Here is a 22,286-nt window from a genome sequence, read left to right as displayed (position 1 = left end):
ACCTCCACATATTTTGAGGTTACTACATTTTATTTATTTTTGGTTATTACATTTTCAATTAATAATCTGAGGCCTCAAAAATCATGAAGCAGGTGTCTATTTAGTGGGAATTTCTGTGTGGCTACTGTACTACTGTGCTTTTTCTGATTTATCAATTAGACTTTTCCTCCCATTTCCTAGAAAGTGGTATACATCTTTATTATCAGTATCTTCCCCATTGTTTAAATTTGCATTTTATATGTTGTTAAGAAAAGCATTCAAGATACTAGCTTACAAAACAAAATCTACTCTTGGATAAACATTTCATTCACTCAATAGCTCATTTATATCCGTCCACTGGCACATCTCAACAGGACTTATGTCTACTATGTATGTGTGGGGGATAGAGCAGTAACAAACAGATGTAGTCTCTGTTATGGACATGACATTCTTAATAGGGGGAAGGGAAAGAAACAATACATAATAAATAAAACTGATAAATTACAAACACTATTAAGAAAATACAGGGTCATGTGAGAGAATAAATGAGAAAAGGATAGTTATTGCCAGGAAAAGACTGTCAGATGACATCTGGACCTCAAGGATGGGAATTAGTCAGTCATACGTAAGGTACAGCAAAAGAACCCGGGCAAGGAAAAAGAAAAAAAGGGCAAAAGTTCCAAGATGGTGTACCAGTTCAGATTAAGTTTAGTTGACAAGAGACCCTAAGTAGTAACTTTAATAAGGTAAAGGAGTGATATGGTGTTCTACAAAAGTCTCAAGAATCCAGAGGTGTGTGTGTGTGTGTGTGTGTGTGTGTGTGTGTGTGTGTGTGTGTTTGTTTTCTTTCCAATTTAGTGTTTTGCTATTCCTAGGAACCTTTATCAGGCCCCAAACAGCAGCTAGTATTCCAAACCATCACTGCTTTATTCTAGATTATAGGTTATAAACAGAGTAAAGACTGAAAGTATGCACTAGTTATCTTTTTAAAAAATATTTATTAGATTGAGACAGCCAGAAATTGAGAGGGAGGGGACGAGAGACAGAGAGACACCTGCAGGCCTGCTTCACCACTCAAAAACCTTTCCCCATGCAGGTGGGGACGGGGGGCTTGAACCCAGGTCTTTGAGCATTGCAACATGTGCACTTAAACAGGTGCGCCACCACGGGGCCCCACACTTAGTTATCTTTTAAGGGCAATTCTGTAAGGGTCACATGACATATCTGTTTATATCCCACTAACTAGAATTACTAATTGCTGCAGGAAATTATGGAGACAATTAATAAGGATGAGAAAAATGCTGAAGAGGTAGGCAGTAGCCGGATTATGCAGCTTTAAAGGTTTTGGTAAGAAAACTGTATTCTACTCTCTTTCAAGAGAAGCCATAGGAGCCTTTTAAACAAGTGAGTGACATAAACTAATGGCATCTTAAAGTTTCACCACTCTAGTTGGAATGTAGAGAATAGTTTGTAAGGGTGCAGAAAACTGAAATCAGAGGCATTGTGGATATGGTTATGTGTGAGATGATACTGACTTGGACAGGGTGGAAATGACAGGTGATAAGAAGTGGCTGACTACACAATACAGAGGTTGGAGTGGATGGTACTGGACCTAGGATGTAAGGAATCCTAGAAGAATCCAAGATTATAGTACTATTTATAGACATCAGGAAGATTACAGAGATAGTTTGCATTCAAACATTCAATTTGAGTAAATTACATTTGAGTTGTCTGTCCCTTTAATCCATGCTACAATAAGATTATCTGTATTGTGGGCGGAGGTTAGCTAGCATAATGGTTATGCAAACAGACTCTCATGCCTGAGGCTCCAAAGTCCCAGGTTCAATCCCCTGCACCACCATAAACCAGAGCTGAACAGTGCTCTGGTTAAAAAAAAAAAAAAAAATTATCTGTATTTATACCTTAAAAAAAATACAAAACAGGACTCTCTTGTCTAAAACTGGTTATGTACAAATTAACTTTTCCTTCAATAAAGACTTTTTCCTCAGTCTAAGACAGCAATTTTACTGAAAGGTACACAAGAGGGCTGGTGAGAGAGCGTATCACACCAGACTTTCGCTGATACATATGTAAAATTTCTGTTTTCTGTGAAACACTCTCATCCCCACCCTAGGTACTCCTCCAACATCATGCTTTCAGGACCTGAAAGTACCCCTCTCCACCCTCCACCCTAGTCCTTTACTTCAGTGCCATACACCAAACTCAGTCCAAGTTTTGCTTTGTGTCCCTCCTTTCTGTTCTAATTTCTCAACTTCTGTCCATCAGTGAGATCATCCTATATTTATTATTTTTTCTGGTTTATCTCATTTAACATTCCTTCAAGCTCTGTCCAAGATGAAGTAAAGAAGGTGAAGCCATCATTCATAATAGTTGAGCAGTATTCCATTGTATATATATATATTGCAACCTTTTCAGCTACTCATCTGTTGTTGGACATTTATGCTTTGATGACTAGGATCCTAGAGGTTGCAGGTTCAGCTCCTAGCACCTCCATGTCAGGGCTAAACACTGCTTTGATCTCATGCTTTCTATTTTGCTCTCTTTCATGATTAAAAAAAAAAAAGTTTTTAGAGGCACACAAGAAATTTCCTTGCACTTCTCTATGCAATATTAGTCTTTTAAGAAGTTCCACACTAACTGCTTACTAAAGGTATAAATATAAGCCCCAAATATGTGCCAATCCACTTAATACTTAGAATCAACATCTGAGATAGGTATTATTACTATTTTTTTTCTTTTTCCTTCCTTTTTTTTTTTTTTTGCCACCAGGATTATCGCTGGGGCTTGGTTCCTGCATGTTGAATCTACCTTTCCTGGTGGCCATTACTGCCTTCCCCCACTTTTCTTTGACAAGACAGAGAGAAATTAAGAAGGGAGGGGAGATAGAGAGAAAGAAAGATACCTGCGGACCTGTTTCACTGCTCATGAAGCATTTCTCCTGCAGATGGGGAACCAGGGGCTCAAACCCAGTTCTTTGCACATGGTGATATGTGGGCTTAATCTGGTACACCACCTCCTAGTCCCAATTGTTATTACTTATTTATTTATTTTTACAAAGTTATCAGTAGTAGGATAACTGAAAATTCACTCCTAGAGTCAGGGGAAACAGACCAACCTGTTATAGAACAAATCTGTCTGCCTGAGACCCTAGAAGTCAAAGGTTCAATTCTTGGCACCACTGTATGCCAAAGCTAAGCTGTGCTTTGGTGTGTCTCTCTCTCTCAAGTACTTTTTATTTTATTTTTATTTTTTATTATTATTGTCATCGCTGTTGGATAGGACAGAGAGAAATGGAGAGAGGAGGGGAAGACAGAGAGGAGGAGAGAAAGATAGACACCTGCAGACCTGCTTCACCGCCTGTGAAGAGACTCCCCTGCAGGTGGGGAGCCGGGGTTCGAACCGGGACCTTATGCCGGTCCTTGTGCTTTGCGCCACCTGTGCTTAACCCGCTGCGCTACAGCCCGACTCCCCTCTCAAGTACTTTTTAACTTATTATTAGAAAAAGTATTATTCCTTAGCAATGCTTGAGGAAGTAAAATTATCCTAAACAGTATTCTCAGGAAAGAAGTGTCTTCCTTCAACATTCATGCACTACATATTCCTCATAAAAATGTCTATCTCATCTTTTGCAGTAAAATACTTTATCCAAGGCAACAAGGTTCTCACACTAGACCCATACCCTTTTGGAAGTGATTTCTCCACTTTTCCCAATATTGCAAAAACACCAGTAAATACAGTGATTGTAAGAATAAGGTTGTATATCGTTATTGTTAATTTCCTCATTATCAATATATTAAAGTGATCAGTAATACATAATAGGCAGATGTATTCACATACCTGTATCAACTGCATATACTTTGGGCCATAATCAATCTTTTAACATACTACCTTAGATAATGTGGTGAGGAAGAAGGAACTGTCCAGGAAAGGGGAGTAGGGAGGGAGGGGAGAAGGTAAAAGAAATATTGTTAAGTAAAAGACTGCTTGCAGTGCTGTTCCTTCTTGCATTTTCTTGAAATAACACAGGGAAGGAAGCAAGGATAAAGTGAAGCAAGGATATTGAGGGGGATAAACAGGCAAACCATTTTCACTGGCTACATCAGCATCACTCCCATTTAAATAAATGGACACAGTATCTACTAAGGTGTCAAAATACTTTACATTCTGAAGACATGGCAGCTTTCATTTAGTAGCACACTTTTTTTTTTTTTTTTTACTATTTATGACTGATGTGCCATTGGATGAAAAGGCACTTTAAAAAACAAACAAACAGGTAGGGGTGGGGGTAGATAGCATAAAGGTTATGAAAACAGACTCTCCTTCCCAGGTTCCATAGTCCCAGGTTCAATCTCACCCGCATCACCATAAACCAGAGCTGAGTAGTGCTCTGGTAAAATAAATCAATCAGATAAAAACAAAACAGGTAGACATTTTATTGACTCCAAATGAGTTACATTTTTACACTGATAAATCCTCTCGCTCAAATAGAAAGGAAATCACAATTGGCACTTCATGAAACTAGTTTCAAAACACCCAGTTCCAAAATAAATAAATAAATAAAGTAAAAAAAAAGTGCAGTAATAACACAGACGGAAGAGCTTATCGAAATAGGAAGGGACACAGAGACTACTTCAAAGAAAACACATTGGATTTCACTTTGAGTGACAATGTATTTTTTTTTCTTTCTGGAAAGCAGAGATTGCACTTTCCTGGAGTTTCCATCGAAGTCACCTTAACTGCTAAAGCAGCCAGCGAGCTGACAGCACGGCTGTCATTCAAGTTTTATATGTGTGTGGGGGGTGGGGGTGGGGGGGGACGGTGGGATGGATGGGACGGGACTGGGATGCAGGCATCAGATATCTAATCCAGCCTGAGCCAGCTTCCCCAACTGCGTTAAAAACCCAAACCAAACAAGCAAAAGAAAAAAAAAAAGCAAGCAAACAACAACAAACTCCCCAACTTGCTCCCCAAGATGCTTCCTTCCCACCAAGCTTAATTAATGACAAAAAAAAAAAAGAGGGGGCGGTGGGTAGGTTGGTGAGTAGGAAATGCCAACTGTCTGGGTAGGGGGGACTCACTTCTCAGGAGGCGCTGGTGACGCGCAGCGGGTCCCCGGGAAGTGCGCGCACGGCGGGCGGCGGAGGTTTCGGAGGTTTCGGGGGCGGGGGCGGGGGCGGGGGCGGGGGCTGGAGGAGCAGCGCCCGCAGCGAGCCGTCAGATCTGTCGCGGGAGGTGTGTGCGTGTGTCCCCGTCCGGGGCAGGGAGAGGGTGGCGTTCGATCGAGGCGGACGTAGGGAGGCGGGGTGTCGGACACAAACACAAACACGCTCCGCGTCCCCGGGGAGGGCGGACCCACGCCACCTCACCAATCCCCGCCCCTGGACCCCGCGGCCCCCCGTCGCACCCAAGGGCCCGTGCCCACAGCAAAGCAACCCGGTCCCGGGGAGACGGTAGCGGCCGCAGAGACCCGCTCGCTCTAACGGTCGCGGAGACGCAACGAGCCTTCTTCCTTGAGTCGGTAGGAGACACTGTGGAAGCCGCCGAGAGCGCAGCGAGGCGCCTCTCCCCACCGCCTCGGGGGACGCGCGGGAAGCGGTCTGCCCACCCCCTCAATTCAGTCTCGCCGGCGATCGCCGCTCCCACCTTCCGCCGCCGCCGCCTGGAGGGAAGCCGGAACGGCAGAGGTCACGGCGGGGGTCAGAGGGTAAAGGTCCTGCTCCCAGCAGCCTCCGCGGTAGATACGTCGCCATCTTGGATCCGCGGGACAAGAAAATTCATGCGGTGAGTTTTTGGCAAATTTTCGGAAGTCTGGCAGCGGGGCGCGCGGCGGGGGCGGCGGATTCGGGGTCCCCGCAAGGCGGGGGAATGCCTCGGGGCCGGGCCGGTCGCGCCCGGGGTCCGAGGGCAGCGTCCCGGCTCTCCGCTTCCCGTTGCTTTTGTCTGGGCTCCAATCGAGAGGGAGAGCGGAGCGGGCGGGGAGGGGGGGTGGCGGCGGTGGAGGGAGGGAGGGAGGGAGGGGGTGTGTATGAGGAGGGTGGTAGACGGGGACGTAAAGCGTCGCTGTACTCGGGTCGCTGCAGCTGCAGCTCTGGATCGGAGGCCTGGACCCTTGGGCTGGCGACGGGGCTTCCCCCGGACTCCGCTTCCCCGGGCTCCCGCCAGCGCGGAGGAGCCACCGCCGCGCTGCTTCCTGGGGAAGGCGAGAAGGCGGCAGCGGCGGTGGCCAGGGAGCCCAGGCCCGCTTTAGACGGCGCTGCCGCGGCCTTTGCCTGTTCCCATTCTCTTAAGACAGGAGCATCCCCTGCAACTTTTGTGTGTGTGTATGTGTGTACGGATGTCTGTGTTTATGTACAAATAAAAAAATGAGTGGCTCGACTGCCTAACGGGCCTCAGGAGCCTCCAGGTCCTGGGATAGCGAGGGCTTGCGGATGGGTAGTGGAAGGAGGGCAGCTGTGATGCTTTCTCCACCACCGCACCCGGAGGTGAAGCTTCCGTAGTGTGGTGTAGACACTCAGTCCGGATAATCTTGGGGCGGCGGAGGAACCCGATACGCTTCTGTCTGTGAAGTTACGAGCCTTTGGTTTCTACTTCCGCCCGGGCCTCTCTACCTTTTGCTGCCTTGGTTCTATCTGAAAAGTTTCACGGAAGCAATGAGTGATGTTCAGAGAGGGCCCTCAGCAGGAGAGCTGGCGCAGTGGAAAAGGCATTGGACTCACAAAATGTGAGGTCTGAGTTCGATTCCGGGCATCTTAAGTGCCTAGGATGGTGATGTTCTGTTCTCTCTCTCTCTCTCTCTCTCTCATAAATAAATGAATGGATAAATAAATGAAGAGAGGGTCCTGGTTCTTTAGGTGAGACTCTGTGGTCCTTCCAGAAAAGCAACTCCCAACTCTTGCGAACTGATTCTTAGCTAATGAGAGTTGTAGTTTTTTTTTTCTTTTTTAAATAAAGACATTTCCAAGAGTTTAGGATTTGCATTTATTCTAGGTCCTATGAGTATAGTGCTATTATTACTCTTTAAAGTCTTGTACACAGGTACCACTCTCTCAGAATGGAAGTAGACATCAACTTCCAATCCTAAGGATGCTTTCACTTTTTAACATCCAGTGGGACCAAGTGGGACACATCTTCATTAAACTCTTGGTCAAATATCTGGAAGGTTTCTAACAATTAAACACATTGGCCACCCACCCTTAAATTCTCGATGAAGTGATTTAAAAAAGCACTGAGCGAGATCTGTCCACAAGTATGCCCATCCTTGAATTTAGACTTCAAAGTTTAGTTAGCACTTTTCCTATCATTGATAATAGAACTTTCTCAAGCTCGAGAATCAGATGTCCTGCTTTTGACTTGCCTTATTAAACAACCTACATGAAAATAGTAAAGTGAGAAGGGTAGGTATGTTTACATTTGGAACAGTTATGCTGGACTGTCTGGGAATGCTTACTGTATTTGACAGCAGTTATTACCCAAAACAGCAATGACTATATATCTTTTAATTTTGGAAGATATTTTGGAACATTTTATTTCGGATTTAAAGGGTTGATTAAGAATCCTAGTATCTCCATTCAAATGGTCAGGTGTCTGTAGTCACATCTGTTTTCATGGAAACTGTACTTTCGTTAGTTAGCTTTTTATGCTTGAACTCCTCTTTAATTTTCAGTTTGTTTGTAATAGTACATGCAAAAGAAAAATAATAGTAAAAAATATTCCACCTTTTTCTTGATTTTTGTAAGATTCTCATTTGAGTTTACAAAATGGGCTTTTCTCATTTTTTCCTGAGAACTTGAATAGCAGTGGTACTTGTAATACTTTAGAGACAGAAAAGAGAAACATTTGCACATATTTTCATCTTTTAAAAAATATTTATTCCCGTTTGATGCACTTGTTTTATTGTTGTAGTAGTTGTTGGATAGCAGAGAGAAATGGAGAGAGGAGGGAAGGCAGAGAGGGGGAGAGAAAGACACCTTCAGACCTGCTTCACCTCCTGTGAAGCTACTCCCCTGCAGGTGGGGAGGCAGGGCTCGAACCAGTATCCTTAAGAACCAGTATCCTTACACTGGTCCTTGCACTTTGCAATACCTGCGCTTAACCCGCTGCGTTACCGCCCGCCTCCCTATTTTCATCTTTATTACTACATTAAGAATTAATTAAGAACCATTTGTTGGCAGAACTCTTTTACTCCAAAATGTATAGGGAAATCTGTAACCTAGTCTGATCTTGGACATTCTTGCCTGAATGTCTCTTTAACCAAGCAACAAAGAAAGACTTTTTTTTTTTTTTTTTTATGGTGGGAAAATGACAACATACTAAAGTGATTATTATACCCATTTCTTTGAGAATTACTTGAAAGTAAAATAAAATTCAGTAGTAGTCTTCTCCAGTAGAACTGTTATTTCTGTTTTTACTCAGTAACCCTGGATATTAGACTTAGATTTTGAGTTTGTAGAGATGCTTTACACTTACAACCTAAAAATTATTTTTGTCCAGTAGTAAATAAATCATTTATGAGTAGATTTTAGTAGAAGTGCTTCACAGTTTTCTTCTTTTGAGTAGATATTAAAATTGAAAGTATGTTTATTTTGACACTCACAACATTTTCCCTAACCTATTCGAATTTTCTTTTAGTGGCAGATTTACTTCATACAGTTTTCTGATAATTTTGAAAAAGAAAAGGTAGTCTCCATGACTGTATGTGAAATAATAAGTAAACTAGAAAGCTAGTAAAAGTAATTTAGTTAACAGTTTATTTATTTTTTTGCTCGTTAGAAGCAGTCTTGTTTTTTTTTTTTTTTTAAATACTGTATGTATTTAATGGATAGAGAGAAACATTGAGAAAGAGGAAGATAGAAAGGAGTGCAAGGGATGAAATGTGTTCAGGGTAGTATGACTGTGGACTATAGAGAGAGGCTGACTTGCAGCACAGCTTCACCACTCTTTACCCCCTGCAAGTGGTAGTGACCTGGGGCTTGAACCCTGGTCCTTAAGTAACATATATACTGAGCTAGGTGCAGCCACAACTCAGCCCCAATATTATGCTTTAATTCCCTTAGAATTTAACATTCTCATTGCATATTTAAAAGCAGACTTCCCACGTGCTTGCTTAAATAGGCTTTTGAGAACAACTTACACAAACAATGATGCAGTGATAGAAAAGATACTACTAAGTAAAATTTTGTTACTTGAACCTGTAGTGGATTTTGTAACAGGCAAAAGAAGTCAAGGTACCAGGTAGGACAGTTTTAGAGGCAGTCATTGGGTGATGTGCTGCTTTGTCATGTGTGCAACCCAAGTTTGAACTGAGTCCCCCTGCAATGAAGTTTAGGTGTTGTCGACTCTCACTTTCTCTGCCTCTACCTAAAAATGGAATAAATAAAAATAGAGGCTGAATTAATGAGTTGTATTATTAGAATAAAATTATATGCAATGTTGATACCTAGTTCTATCATAGGAGTCTGTCAAAAGATCTATGATAGGAGTCATTCTACTTGATCTTACAGGTTACTGCAGTTACTAAGGATGATTTCTGTCTGTGATATTTAAAGGAGTTGACCTTCATTGTGACATTTTACTAAATAATTCGAGAAGAACTATCCTAAAATTGTGGCTACCTTGCAGATTCTGCCTTTGAAAAAGAATGGAAATTAGGGTTTTAAGGTTTAAAAAATATATCTTGGCTTTGTTCTTTAACCCCTTTCCTTCAAATTAACAATTATAAGTAATATTTTTGTTTCCTGTTACTTTAGTTTTTTTTTTTAATCATTTCTTAAAGTTGTTAAGTACTACTTTATGACAAATCACGCAGATATGGTTTGTTCATTTATTTACTTTGTCTATAAGAGATGACCTGGAAAAACACTCCTGTTTTTCTGGCAGCTTATTCTTTGAAATAAATATATGGAATAGATGCAAATCTCTTGGGAGTATGAAGCATTATGAAGTAATAAAATGGTTTAGGATATTTATTTTTTTGGCTTACCAAATACCTTATATAGTGTGGAATTGCAGAATAAGCTATGTAAGGCAAAAACAGAACATTTACCTTTTTTAGATTCACTGTAGTGTTTTGGAATCTTGTCTATTTAGATACAGCTAAACATTTTGGACTCATTTGCCACTTACCCCAAAAGTTTGTGCATGTATGTAAGAGTTTATTTTTATTATTGCTTCTCTGCTACTTGAAAAATTTCTTTACTAAAAACTCTGGTGTCATATTTTCATTTTTGGTGGAACCTGTGCCTCTCACATTAGGTTTTGCCACTCTGGGCCACTTTTTTTTTGTTTTCATTCAGATTGGGGTGGGGTGGGGTGGGGGAGTTAGGCACACTACAACTCTGAACCAACCTTCCTCCATTGCCTTAGCACCTGTCATTTGGTTTTGGGACTGAAATCTGGGTTGGGGCACATGGTAATAATGCAGGTGCCCTACCTGTTGAACTGTCACTCCAACCTCTATTGTCATTTTCATAATGAAACCTTTTGTATCCTTCAAACTTTTATTGTTAAATGTGTCCAGTTGTGCTCTAGTTTACTGTTCATCCTCACCATCCATTTATAACCTCCCTTGATCTGTGATCACCAGAGAAGTAGGATTTTGGGGGCCAGATGGTGGTGCACCTGGTTGAACGCACTTATTACAGTGCTCAAGGACCCAGGATCAAGCCCCTGGCCCCCATCTGCAGGGCGAAAGCAGTGCTGCAGGTTTCTCTTTGTCTCCCTCTCTGTTTCTCCTTTCCTCTTGATTTCTGGCTGTCTCTATATAATAAATAAAGATAATTTAAAAAAAAAAATTCAAGTGGGATTTTGTGTTACTTACATTTACATTTTTAGCATCTTCTATAGTAGATTATCAGTAAGTATGCAGTCAGTTGAGCTGGTGCCAGAAAGTCTTTGGACACAATGCTGTTAGAGTACTGTTTCCTAATCTACAAATCACAAACAGCAGGTTGGAAAAGGGAATGGGAGAAGGGCATCATTTTATATCCCTTCACTTTGAATCCTTTCTTAGCATTTTGCTTATTTGTGGGAAACTAGAGAGCCAGCTTCCTTGAGAAATGTGTGTAGTGTGAGTTCAGGAGTAAGGGAGAAAGATCTAAGTCATAAAGTTCTTACAGAGGAATAGGTCTCTTGTTTCTCTATTTTGTGAGACTAAATCCACTGGTTGAAGGAGCATGCTTTTTGGTGATAGCTGGGACTTCACTCTTCAGGGCTGACCTTTTCAGATATAGAACGAGGTAGACGCCACAGCACAGAGGCTTCCCCCAGTGCCATGGTAGTCCCATGTAGTGTGTGTGTGTGTGTGTGTGTGTGTGTGTGTGTGTGTGTGTGTGTATGTGGTGGTGATGGTGGTGGTGGGGCTTGAACCTTTCTGGTGTGTGTGGTAAGGCAGGTGTCCTTCAAGTTGAGCTATCTTAGCTAACTCCTAAAGCCTGGCCAAGTTTCTAATTCAAACTAAATATGAGGTTCCTATGATGATTATCATAGGAATCTGATGATTATGAGAATTACGTGAGGTGATTTAATGTGTATTGACAGCCCACAACCCAAAAAAAACTTTTTTTTTTCCCTTATCCAGCTTGGTGGCAACTTTCAACTAAAGTTGGTAGCCTCAGTCTTTATCTCATAAACTAATTTTCAACATTTTGATAGAATATTAATGTGTTTGATTACTCCTGTTGTCTAGGCCACTCTGGAAGATGTTAAGTCACAAGTGATACATGCACTATTACACTTTTTAAAAATCTGAAGCATTTCAGTTGAAAGAAGAATCTGACCTTTAAGGGTTTGAATAAGATTGTGCACTCGTTTTTTAATCAGTGTTTCAGAGAACTAGAAATCAAGAAAGGATGATTCCTGGGATTGTGCCTAGTAGTAGAAGTAGTCATGGTACAAAAGCTAGCTAGTAACAGTTGACTTGAAATTTTAGAAATCTTAACTAGTTTGTGCATACATATTTCCCAGAAACTTTTTAAAACTAGAAACAACTAAAGGATACAGGTGGGGTACATTTTTATTTCAATTATTTTAATTTTTGTTTTTAGAGAGAGGAAGAGAGTGTACTTCAGTGTGATGGGGTCCAGGCTCAGACCTGGACTGTGCACATGACAAAGCAGCGCACTCTCCAAGTGTGTTATTTCACTGGCCCTAAACGAGATTTTTGTTCCTTCTCAGAGCATCACTCCTTCCCACCTTTATTTATTTTTTAAAATTTAGTATATATCTATTTGATAGGACAGAGAAATTGAGAGGGAAAGGGGAGACAGGCAGAGAGAAAGAGGGACACCTACAACATTTACTTCTCCACTAGTGAAACTTCCTCCATTGCAGGTGGGGACTGGGGGCTTGAACTCTGGTCCCTGCTCATGCTGGGTGTGCCACCACCTCAACCTGTGTCACTCCTTTCTTTACTTTTACAGCATAAGAATGGGACATCTGTAAAAGTAGATGAGGATGCACACAGTAAATTTTTACTTAAAAAAAAAAAAAGAATTAGGTGTCCTGGCAGTTTAGGGTAACAAACAGTGAGAAGTAGGCTTGCTTCCTCCCCCAGCATACTGATATACCATTTTTCTATTTGTGTTTGTATATTGTCATAACTCCCCCTTTTTGTGTCAGCATCTGGATGAAGTGCAGTGACTGATTATGTAATTTGATGTGTTTGGGAGAGGAACATTTGGGTTTGTGTTTGGCAGGAATGCATTTTTGTGTTACTTTTTACATTTTATATTAAGTGCCTCATACAAATTTGCATTTAATTTTCTGTTTGTAAAGGAGTCTTTTGGGGATTGGTAAAATGGTACTAATACTCAGTCGGTTGACCATGCCATTCAAAGTCTTAATTCTTTTTGGCCTTATTTTACTGCTTAATTTTTTAAATGCTTTACAAAGTTCAAAACATTTTATATGTACTGTTTTGATTTTGTATGTTTGTTACTTTGATGCTGACTTTATTCATTCATGTCATCCCCTGAGATTCACTCTGGGCTGAGTTTTTCAGATTAGAGAGATAAGCCACAGCCCTGAAGGTTCAATGGCCCTCCTTTATGGCTTACTGGAGACTTGAGCCTGGGTTGGTGTGTGATTAAAGCAGGCACCCCCTAACTCCAGATGAACTGTCTCACCGGCTCTTGATATTAAGTGAGTTAAATTTTTGTATTAACAAAGTCTACGCACTTGATTACTGTGAAAGTTTAGTGATTGGCAGTTAGACCTGTTTTATCCTTTAACTTGGATTAGCATCTAGTATCTTCCTGCCTTTATTGCTACCCTATAGAGAAAGTGCTCATTTACTAGATTGCTGAGATGGCAGTGGAAGGGCTTTCTCTCTTTTTTAAAGATTTCCTTTTCTTCTTTTTCTTCTCCTCCTTCTTTTTAAAGATTTCTTTTTCTTTTCTCTCCTTTGTCTTCTCTTTTTTAAAGTTTTTTTTCTTTTCTCCCTCTTCTCCTTTTCTTCTTCCTCTTCCTCCTCCTCTTCTTCTTCTTCTTCCTTCCTTCCTTCTTCTTCTTCTTCTTCTTCTTCTTCTTCTTCTTCTTCTTCTTCTTCTTCTTCTTCTTCTTCTTCTTCTTCTTCTTCTTCTTTTTTTTCTCCAGGGTTATTGCTGGGCTCGGTGCCTACACCATGAATCTACCGCTACTGGGGGCCATTTTTTCCCCCTTTTGTTGCCCTTGTTGTAGCCTCGTTGTGGTTATTATTATTGCCATTGTTGATGTTGTTCATTGTTGGATAGGACAGAGAGAAATGGAGAGAGGAGGGGAAGACAGAGAGGGGGAGAGAAAGATAGACACCTGCAGACCTGCTTCACCGCCTGTGAAGCGACTCCCCTGCAGGTGGGGAGCCGGGGGCTCGAACCGGGATCCTTATGCCAGTCCCTGCGCTTTGCGCCACCTGCGCTTAACCCACTGCGCCACCGCCCGACCCCCTCTTCTTCTTTTTTTAAGCCAAAGATCTCCTCAGCTTTGGTTTATGATGGCACAGGGATTGAACCCCTGGGACTTGGAGTCTCAGGCATGAGAATCTTTTTGCATCTACCCCTGCCCTTAAAGATTTTTTTATTAAATAGAAGAGAGATAACCAGAAATAGAGCATCGCTCTGGCACATGTAATGCTGGGGATTGAACTTAAAACCTCCTGCCTTTAAGCCCAAAGCTTTAGCTGCTGTGCCACCTTCTGGGCTGCTTGGTTTTCTTTTCAACTGATCAAGTTGCAGATTCTTGATAATTAAATAGACATTTGAAAGAGATGTAGTTGAAAATTTTTGTTCTGAGCTTTATTTTCTGGTAATGTAAAATATGGCTGCTTGTATCTTTTTAAAATTGTAAACATATAAACACAAATATTTGAGTTATAATGAGTATAAATAATAATATTGTAGCAGCACACTGATGCCCCATTTGACAAATTTACTACTATACAATTTTGGGAGGAGATCTTGTGCTGAATAGATAGACCTGGAGCTTTGCCTTGATTTAGTAAGGAACAAAATGGTTGTTTAGGTTGTGACTTTTTTTTTCTTTTGATAATTATGTGAGTGAGCATGTATGGCTTTAGCTAGAAAAAAATTAGAATTTATACTATTTTGATCTATTCATACTCATGAGAAGTTGTATATAAACATGCTATTTGCTGTTTATAGCAACAGAGATGGTGGTCTTTAAAGTATTTAAATCTGATATGAAAACTCTTATGTGCTGTATATGTGTGAATCCTGTTTTAAATAGACATATATGTAAAACAACTACAGTCCAGTGTGTCAGGGAATTTGGCCGGTGACTGCTGTTAATGTGTTTCAACCTGACGCTGTTGACTGGCTACGGAAGAAGGGCAAACGCTAGAAGAAGAAGAAGAATATAGTTTGGAAATCATTAGACTTAATTTCTAATGTTACATCCAACAAAAAAATACTTGCTTTTAAAATCTCAAGTGGCCAGGTGGTGGCATAACTAATTGAGCCCACATACTATAGTGTCCAAGGATCGGGGGGGGTTCAAGCCCGTGACCCCCACTTGGGGGGGGCTTCCTGAATAGCAAAGCAGTGCTGCAGATGTCTCTCTTCCCCCATCTCCTCTCTAGATTTCACTCTGTCTCTATCAAGTACCTAAATAAGAAGTCGGGACTTATATCTGCAGAGACAAGATTCATAGGATCCACTTATTTTTGAGTAGTGTCTGGCTAGAATTATCTAAATAAAAAAAATCAAAGCTCTAGTCATTGCATATTAGTATTCTAGGTGTGATTTGAATATTCTCTTCCATGCATTGTTGTAGACTGTGGGTTTATATGATGTGTTAAATAAGTTTCTACTTTGTTGGTGCTAAGCTAGAGGGGAGATAAAATAAACAACAAATAAGCATGATTTTAGATAGTGATACTTCTGTAAATCAGTTGCAATTTATAATTGATGAAAATAAAAGATGAAAGTATAGCAGTTGATAAAGAATAAGGAGATAAGAGAATATAGCTCTTTCTGTAAATAAGAATTTGAGCAGGAAACAACAAAAAAGCCATGCAAAAAAAATTTGGGTGGGTGGTTTTGCAGGCAGAAAGAAAACCCTTGAGGTCACACTTTGCATGTTTGATGATGACAAGAAGTTTCATAAATGATAATTTTGTGCTTTCTTCATAAAGGCAGCCTTTAAAGAAGGGGTGAAAAAGGTGATGAGGTCTGGGGGGGGAACAGCATAATGGTTATGCAAATGACTTTCATGCCTGAGGCTCTGAGGTGCCAGGTTCATTCCCTAGCACCACCTTACACCAGAGCTGAGCAGTGCTCTGGCAGATTATTTAAATTAAATAAAATAATTAAAAAGAAAAAAATGGTGAAGGCTTTATTCATATCTTCAGTTGCTGAAAGTATGGTGAATTCAGTAATTTATAATCCTATAAGGAACTATAGAGGAGGGACTATGATGTTATTTTCTGAATCAGATGGAAGTGGGACCTGTTTCTCTGAGTAGATTATAGATTAGAAAGGAGAGCTGTGTCTACATAGAATAAGTATAACCTTCAAAGGTTTTAATTTGCAGTTTTAGATGGTAGTTTTTTTTTAATGTGTTATATATTATTTTATTATTTATTCCCTTTTTGTTGCCCTTGTTTTATTGTTGTAGTTATTATTGTTGTTGTTATTGATGTAGTTGTTGGATAGGACAGAGAGAAATGGAGAGAGGAGGGGAAGACAGAGAGGAGAGAAAGATAGACACACCTGCAGACCTGCTTCACCACCTGTGAAGCGACCCCCCTGCAGGTGGTGAGCGGGGGGCTCGAACTGGGATCCTTACACCGGTCCTTGCACTTTGCGCCACCTGCGATTAACCCACTGCGCTACTGCCTGACTCCCAGTTTTTTGTTTTTTGTTTTTCTCCTACTTAATTGTACATTTACTCCTATGATACTGGCCTGTTGACATGACTGACTCGAATAACACTGAGAGCCTCATTGCACAGTTCCATAGTGAGGCCATTAGAACTGGATCCTGGTTTTCCTGGTCTTCTGGGATCAGAATCAGAATCTGCCTCTGGTCTCCCAGGAGGGAGCTGGGAAGGGTGAATAGACTAGACCATGGTTGCCATTCTTGTAGCTGAGGGTCCTTCAGTTGTCAGGGTGCACAGGGCTGCTGTTCCAGGCTTTCAGGGATGACAGTGATCATAGTTGTGTCCAAGGGCTTCAAGGAAGGGGGCAGACAGTACCCATCTAGCCAGAGGTCAGGCTCCTTTCTGTCTTGCAGGATCCTGTGCAGGGCTGGCTCCTGGGCTTCTGCTTGGCTTCCTGAATTGTGCGATACAAATCTTGCAGACTCAGAGAGCAGGAAGCACTCACTGTGCACTTGACTAGGCCCCTGGTTTTTAGTCTGTGAGCCATCATACATGATGGTCTCCTGTTTCCTCTTTATGTGCATTGATTCCCATTCCTGAGGACATTTCTACCTTGGTGGTTTCCTCAGAGTTCTTGCAATAGGGCTTTCCTTTCCAGGCTCACTTTCACCTTTTTGGTTCTTGAGTTGACCATCATCACATGGTCTTGACCCACGTTCTGCAAGGATTAGGAACTTTCAGTGTCCTGCTGGAGATTCAGGTGGTTTGGAGCTCTGTATGTCCCAGAGTGCAGAGTTGTATCTGCTCCTGTTTGCTTCTAGAAGAGTTTTCAATGATAATTTTTTAAAATAAATTAATTAGTAGTGATTTTTCATATTTAATCAGATTTCCTTGTACAGTTCAGTAGTACTTTGTGCCATGAGCTGTTGTAGAGGTGCACTGAATAATTTCCTTAAGCTTAGTTTTTGTGGCTCATGCTCTGCATACAGTGCAGGCAGAATACAGCAACTTTGAGGAAGTTAGTTTCAGGGAGGCAATATTTTGGTTATATTTTTAAGGGTGATGTAAAATTCACTAAGGGGTGGAAGGAACACAGAGAATCAGCAATCCAAATACACAAGTCTGAGAAGAGTATGCCAGATTTGGAGTATGATAAAAGTAATCTCTCATTCTTGATGGAGTTCTGGGTCATTAATGGAAGTTGGCTAAAGTATTGAACTTTTAAATGATTCAAAAAAAGATGTGTCAGTGATGATCTGATTGTGCTTCACAGGAATGTTTTAGATTCCACAATTGATTTGTAATTAAAATCCTAAGTTTGATGGTACAGTACATGTATGAAAACTTTGAAGGTTTTTTTAATTATTTTTTTATTATCTTTATTTTGTTTGATAGAAGCAACTAGAAATCAAGAAGGAAGGGGGTGGAGTGATATTTCACCACTAGCAAAGCTTTTCTCCTGCAGGTGGGGACCAGGGACTTGAACCTGGGTCCTTGTGCACTGTAATGAGTGTGCTCAACCAGGTATGCCACCACCTGGCCCCGGGTTTGGCTTTTAAAAATGCACGTTGAGTATGTTTTCCCTTTCTTCCCCTCTTTCTTCCTTTCTCTCTCTCTCTCTCTCTTTCTTTCTTTCTTCCTTCCTTTCTTGGACTGCAATTGAACTTTCTTTGTCATCTACTCTACAACTGAACTAATTGCCTATCCATTTTTTTTTAAACTTAATTTATGAGAAAGAGGGAAATAGAGGAGACAGACAGGCTGATAGCCAGAGTACCACTCCGCCATCCATGGCACTTGTTATTTTTTCCTTACTTTCTATATGAGGTTCCATCATACTTAGGAGGTGCAGCTCTCTACAGAGTCGCTTACCTCCCTAGACCCAGAGTTTTTCATTTATTAAGAACTTTCTGACTTGGAGACTGTGGCTTATAGCTTGTAGAAAATTTGTATACATATAAACTAATGTTGGTAGTTAAAAGTTTTACATTTGTGGAAATTACTTGTTATATAAGGCTCTTTTGCTTGTTTTTGTGTTTTTTTAAAAATATTTATTCCCTTTTGTTGCCCTTGTTTTACTGTTATAGTTATTGTTGTTATTGATGTTGTAGTTGTTGCATAGGACAGAGAGAAAGATATACACCTGCAAACCTGTTTCACTGCTTGTGAAGCGACTCCCGTGCAGGTGGGGAGCCAGGGGCTCGAACCGGGATCCTTATGCCCAGTCCTTGCACTTCGCGCCGCATGCACTTAACCAGCTATGCTACTGCCTGACTCCCAATTTTGTTTTTTAAAGTGAAGACAGAGAGGTAGAGAGTGAAAGAAACCAAAGCACCAACGCTTCCTTCAATGTGAACCTGGGTTGCGAATATGGTGTAGCATACTATCCAAGTGAGCTAGTTCAGTGGCCCTGTTACATTAGTCTAAAAGAGACAAAACTGGAACCTTTTTTATTTGATATTTGCAGGTGTGAGAGCGAATACTACCTGAATACATTAGAATTACATAAAGAAAATTTAAATTGGTAATAATGTTCATAGTAGCAGATGCCTATGTTAGATTAGTTTCTAATGATCATATACTGTGTGTGCTATTCAAAATATTTACATTTGTGAGTCAGGCGGTAGCGCAGTGGGTTAAGCGCACATGGCGCAAAGTGCAAGGACAAGCGTAAGGATCCCAGTTCGAGCCCCTGGCTCCCTACCTGCAGGAGAGTCACTTCACAAGCGGTGAAGCAGGTCTGCAGGTGTCTTTCTCTACCCCTCTCTACCCTCCCCTCTTTTCTCCATTGCTCTCTTTCCTGTCCAACGACGACAATAATAACAACAACAATAAAACAACAAGGACAACAAAAGGGAATAAGTAAATAAATATTTTAAAAGATTTAGGGGCAGGATGGTGGCGCACCTGGCTGAGCGGACATGTTACAGTGCTCAAGGACCCAGGTTCGAGTCCCCAGTCCCCACCTGCAGGGGGAAAACTTCACAAGCGGTGAAGCAGGTCTGCAGGTGTCTCTCTCTCTCTCTCTATTTCCCTACCCTCTTGATTAAATAAGTAAAATAAAATAAAAATATTTAAAAATATTAAAAATAAAAAATTTTAAAAAAGATTGAAACAAACCCAAAATATTTACATTTATGTTGGTTATAGTGCTTGTTAATTCCGACTTCCAAAGGAAAATCCAAGTGTATGTTTTAAAATAAAAATAATTGATTCTTTGAGAAAGCAGTTTGACGAAATTACTACTTTGATAGTTTCTTTTTTTTTTTTTTTTTGTGGCAGAATTGTTCCTTCTATGATGACATGGATCTGCCCAAATTGCTTAATTTTCTCTTATATTTGTTTTTGGCTGAGTAAAGTCACCATTTTCTAATTAAAATGGAAAATGTGCCAGAATTTTGCATGTCACTAGGTTTCAGGTATTGGCCACCTGGATTGGAATCACCAGTTAGACTTGTGACTAGCTGTGTGAGTGCTTCCTAAACTCAGTTTTCTTATTCTAAAATTGAGGGCCAACAATTCTTACCTCCAAGTTGACTAAAGTAATAAAGGTGCGTTCCTGCATGCTGTTAAGGGTAAGCTTCAGGCAAATGAGAATTAGCCACAATTTATTCCATAGACTGCACTGTGCTCTTGTATCAGATTTGTAAAAGATACAGTTTTGTTATTGGAGTCTGAACTTTCTAAAAAAAATAAATGCTATTTATTTGTTTTCCCTTTTGTTGTTTTTCATTGTTGTATTTATTGATGTCATCGTTGTTGGATAGGACAGAGAGAAATGGAGAGGAGGGGAAGACGGGGAGAGAAAGACAGCCACTTGCAGACCTGCTTCACTGCCTGTGAAGTGACTCCCTTGCAGGTGGGGAGCCGGGGTCCTTTACACTGGTTTTTGCGCTTCACACCACGTACGATTAACCTGCTGCGCTACCCCACCTGACTCCCTGAAGTTTCTCTTGCTGGCAATTTTATTTAAGTGATATTGCTTATATATGTGTAGTATTTAGAGTAACAAATACATCCTAGCACTTGACACAGTCCTTACCACACAGTAGACATTTGAAAATATCTTTATTAATAGGAAAATCATGGACTTTCAGAGACTTGTGTCTGCTTCTTAGACTGAGGTATGCTACCCTAAGAAAGCTTTCTTTCCTATACTTCTATTTCCATTTACTTACAATTAATAACATAATCTTCTAGGTATATTTAGAAAGCTAAGTACAACTATGGAAAATACAGGCAAGTTGGTTACTATCCCTTTTTTCATTATGCAAAGCAAATATTCCAAAATCCTGGAGGAAGTTCAAAGAATATACTTAGCATATCACCTGTCACTTAAATTTTAAAAGTTGGTAAAGCTGAGTCATTTATTTACCTTTGAGTACTGCTCATCTTTGACAGAAATAATACATTACTTTGAAAGACGGCTGCACTTGTATTCAGAAGATGACATCAAACCCGGGCTCTGTATATTTATTAGCTGTATGCCTTGGCAAATTAATTCATATTGAAGAACTCACTTTTGGCTACTTACACTTCCTAATGTTGCTGATGAGAATTGAGGTAACAGAGTAAAAGTATTTGTTTAGCTATAAAGCTTGTGAAAAGTACTATGGTGATGATTTCTGATGACAATTATTGGTGATTATAATGAAAACATTAAGCTCAGTTGTCTAACAGGTATTTTTCTTTGTACTGCAGCATTTCATGTGATTTGCTACTTAAATAAATATCTAGTTTAATTGGACTTTGGGGAGGTTGAAGTTTGGAGAGCTGGAAAAAATATGATTCTGCTATGTTCATTAAAAGAGACCAGTTAATAAGTTGGATATGTATGTGTGTGTCCCGGGCAGGGTAGCAGAAAAATCTACCTTCCCTCTTCATTAAAGGTTGAAGGTTGGGAATATTTTTTGATTCATTCTTTCTTTCTTCCTTTCTTTCTTTTTTTTTTAATACTCTATTTATTAGATAGAGACAGAGAAATTGAGAGGGGAGGGAGGAGACAAAGGGAGAGAGACAGAGACACCTGCAGACCTGCTTCACCATTCGTGAAGCTTTCCCCCTGCAGGTGGGGACCAGGGGCTTGAACCTGGGTCCTTGTGCACTCTAATGTAAGTGCTTAACCAGGTGCGTCACCACCTGGCGCCTTTGTTTTTCTTTTTTAACTATACTTGTGTCCTTTTCTCCTTATATTTATTTACTATGGGAGGGCAGGGAGGGGAAGGGCACCTCTCAGTTCAGGCATAGGTGGTTTTAAGGATTAAACCCAAGACTTCTGGGACCTCAGGCGTGCAAATCCAGTGCTCTTAACAGGCCAAACTGTCTCCCCTTCCCTTTGCGCTTTCTCTTGATTTCTGTTAGCCAGACATATTTAGTGATCATGCCTGTTTTTTCCTACATAGGGAAGTTTGTAGTTTATATTTAGAGCATTGAGGATGTCAGCACAGTAGTTTAAATTGTTGATTGTTCTTTGTGTATATAATGCAAATAACTTAATGGTTTTATTTTTCCTTCCTCTAAATTTGTAAGATCTCTTGGGTACTGAGCCTTTGGAAGCATTAATGTAAATACCATGTAGGATAAGTACTAAGTGACTGCAGTAGCAGAATAAGGAAAGTGAATCAGAGTATTGGCTTTTGAAATGATTGTTGTACATTGAAGGAAAGGGCATTAATTTTACTGTCATCCTTCTAAAATGGATGTAATGATAATTAAGTACTTGTGAGGTCTGCTAATTATTTAATCTCATGTAATTAGGAAAGGCTGCTCTCAAGTAAAATACTTTTTGTTGGACTCTAGGCCCCTGCTCAGCTCTGGCTATTAGCTCTGGGATTGAACCTGGACTTAGCTCACACAAGTCCTGTGCACTACTGTTGCATTATTCCCTGGTCCAGTATATTTTTTTCTTTTGAAAAATACATACTACATACATGTGACAAACACTAAATTTCTAGACATTGGAGCTACTCCCACTT

At 40.5% G+C, this 22,286-nt stretch overlaps 1 protein-coding gene across 4 annotated transcripts in view; it reads left to right on the top strand.

The window, feature by feature from the left end:
* The first annotated feature begins 5,310 nt into the window (after positions 1-5,310).
* Positions 5,311-22,286, top strand: part of CNOT2 (CCR4-NOT transcription complex subunit 2) — a 101,391-nt gene continuing 84,415 nt past the window's right edge. For 2 of the 4 annotated variants that reach the window (XM_016191296.2, XM_007530114.3), the window contains exon 1: positions 5,311-5,781. In XM_016191296.2, the coding sequence (XP_016046782.1) occupies positions 5,777-5,781 (5 nt within the window). In that variant the 5' untranslated portion in view covers positions 5,311-5,776. The remainder of the gene's footprint in view (positions 5,782-22,286) is intronic. The other 2 variants (XM_060194944.1, XM_060194943.1) reach the window with 1 other exon arrangement.

This window comes from Erinaceus europaeus, chromosome 7 (genome assembly GCF_950295315.1).
Source record: "Erinaceus europaeus chromosome 7, mEriEur2.1, whole genome shotgun sequence".
Classification (NCBI taxonomy): Eukaryota; Metazoa; Chordata; class Mammalia; order Eulipotyphla; family Erinaceidae; genus Erinaceus; species Erinaceus europaeus.
The sequence above is the reverse complement of the archived record's forward strand: the minus strand, read 5'-3'. Positions and strand labels throughout refer to the sequence as shown.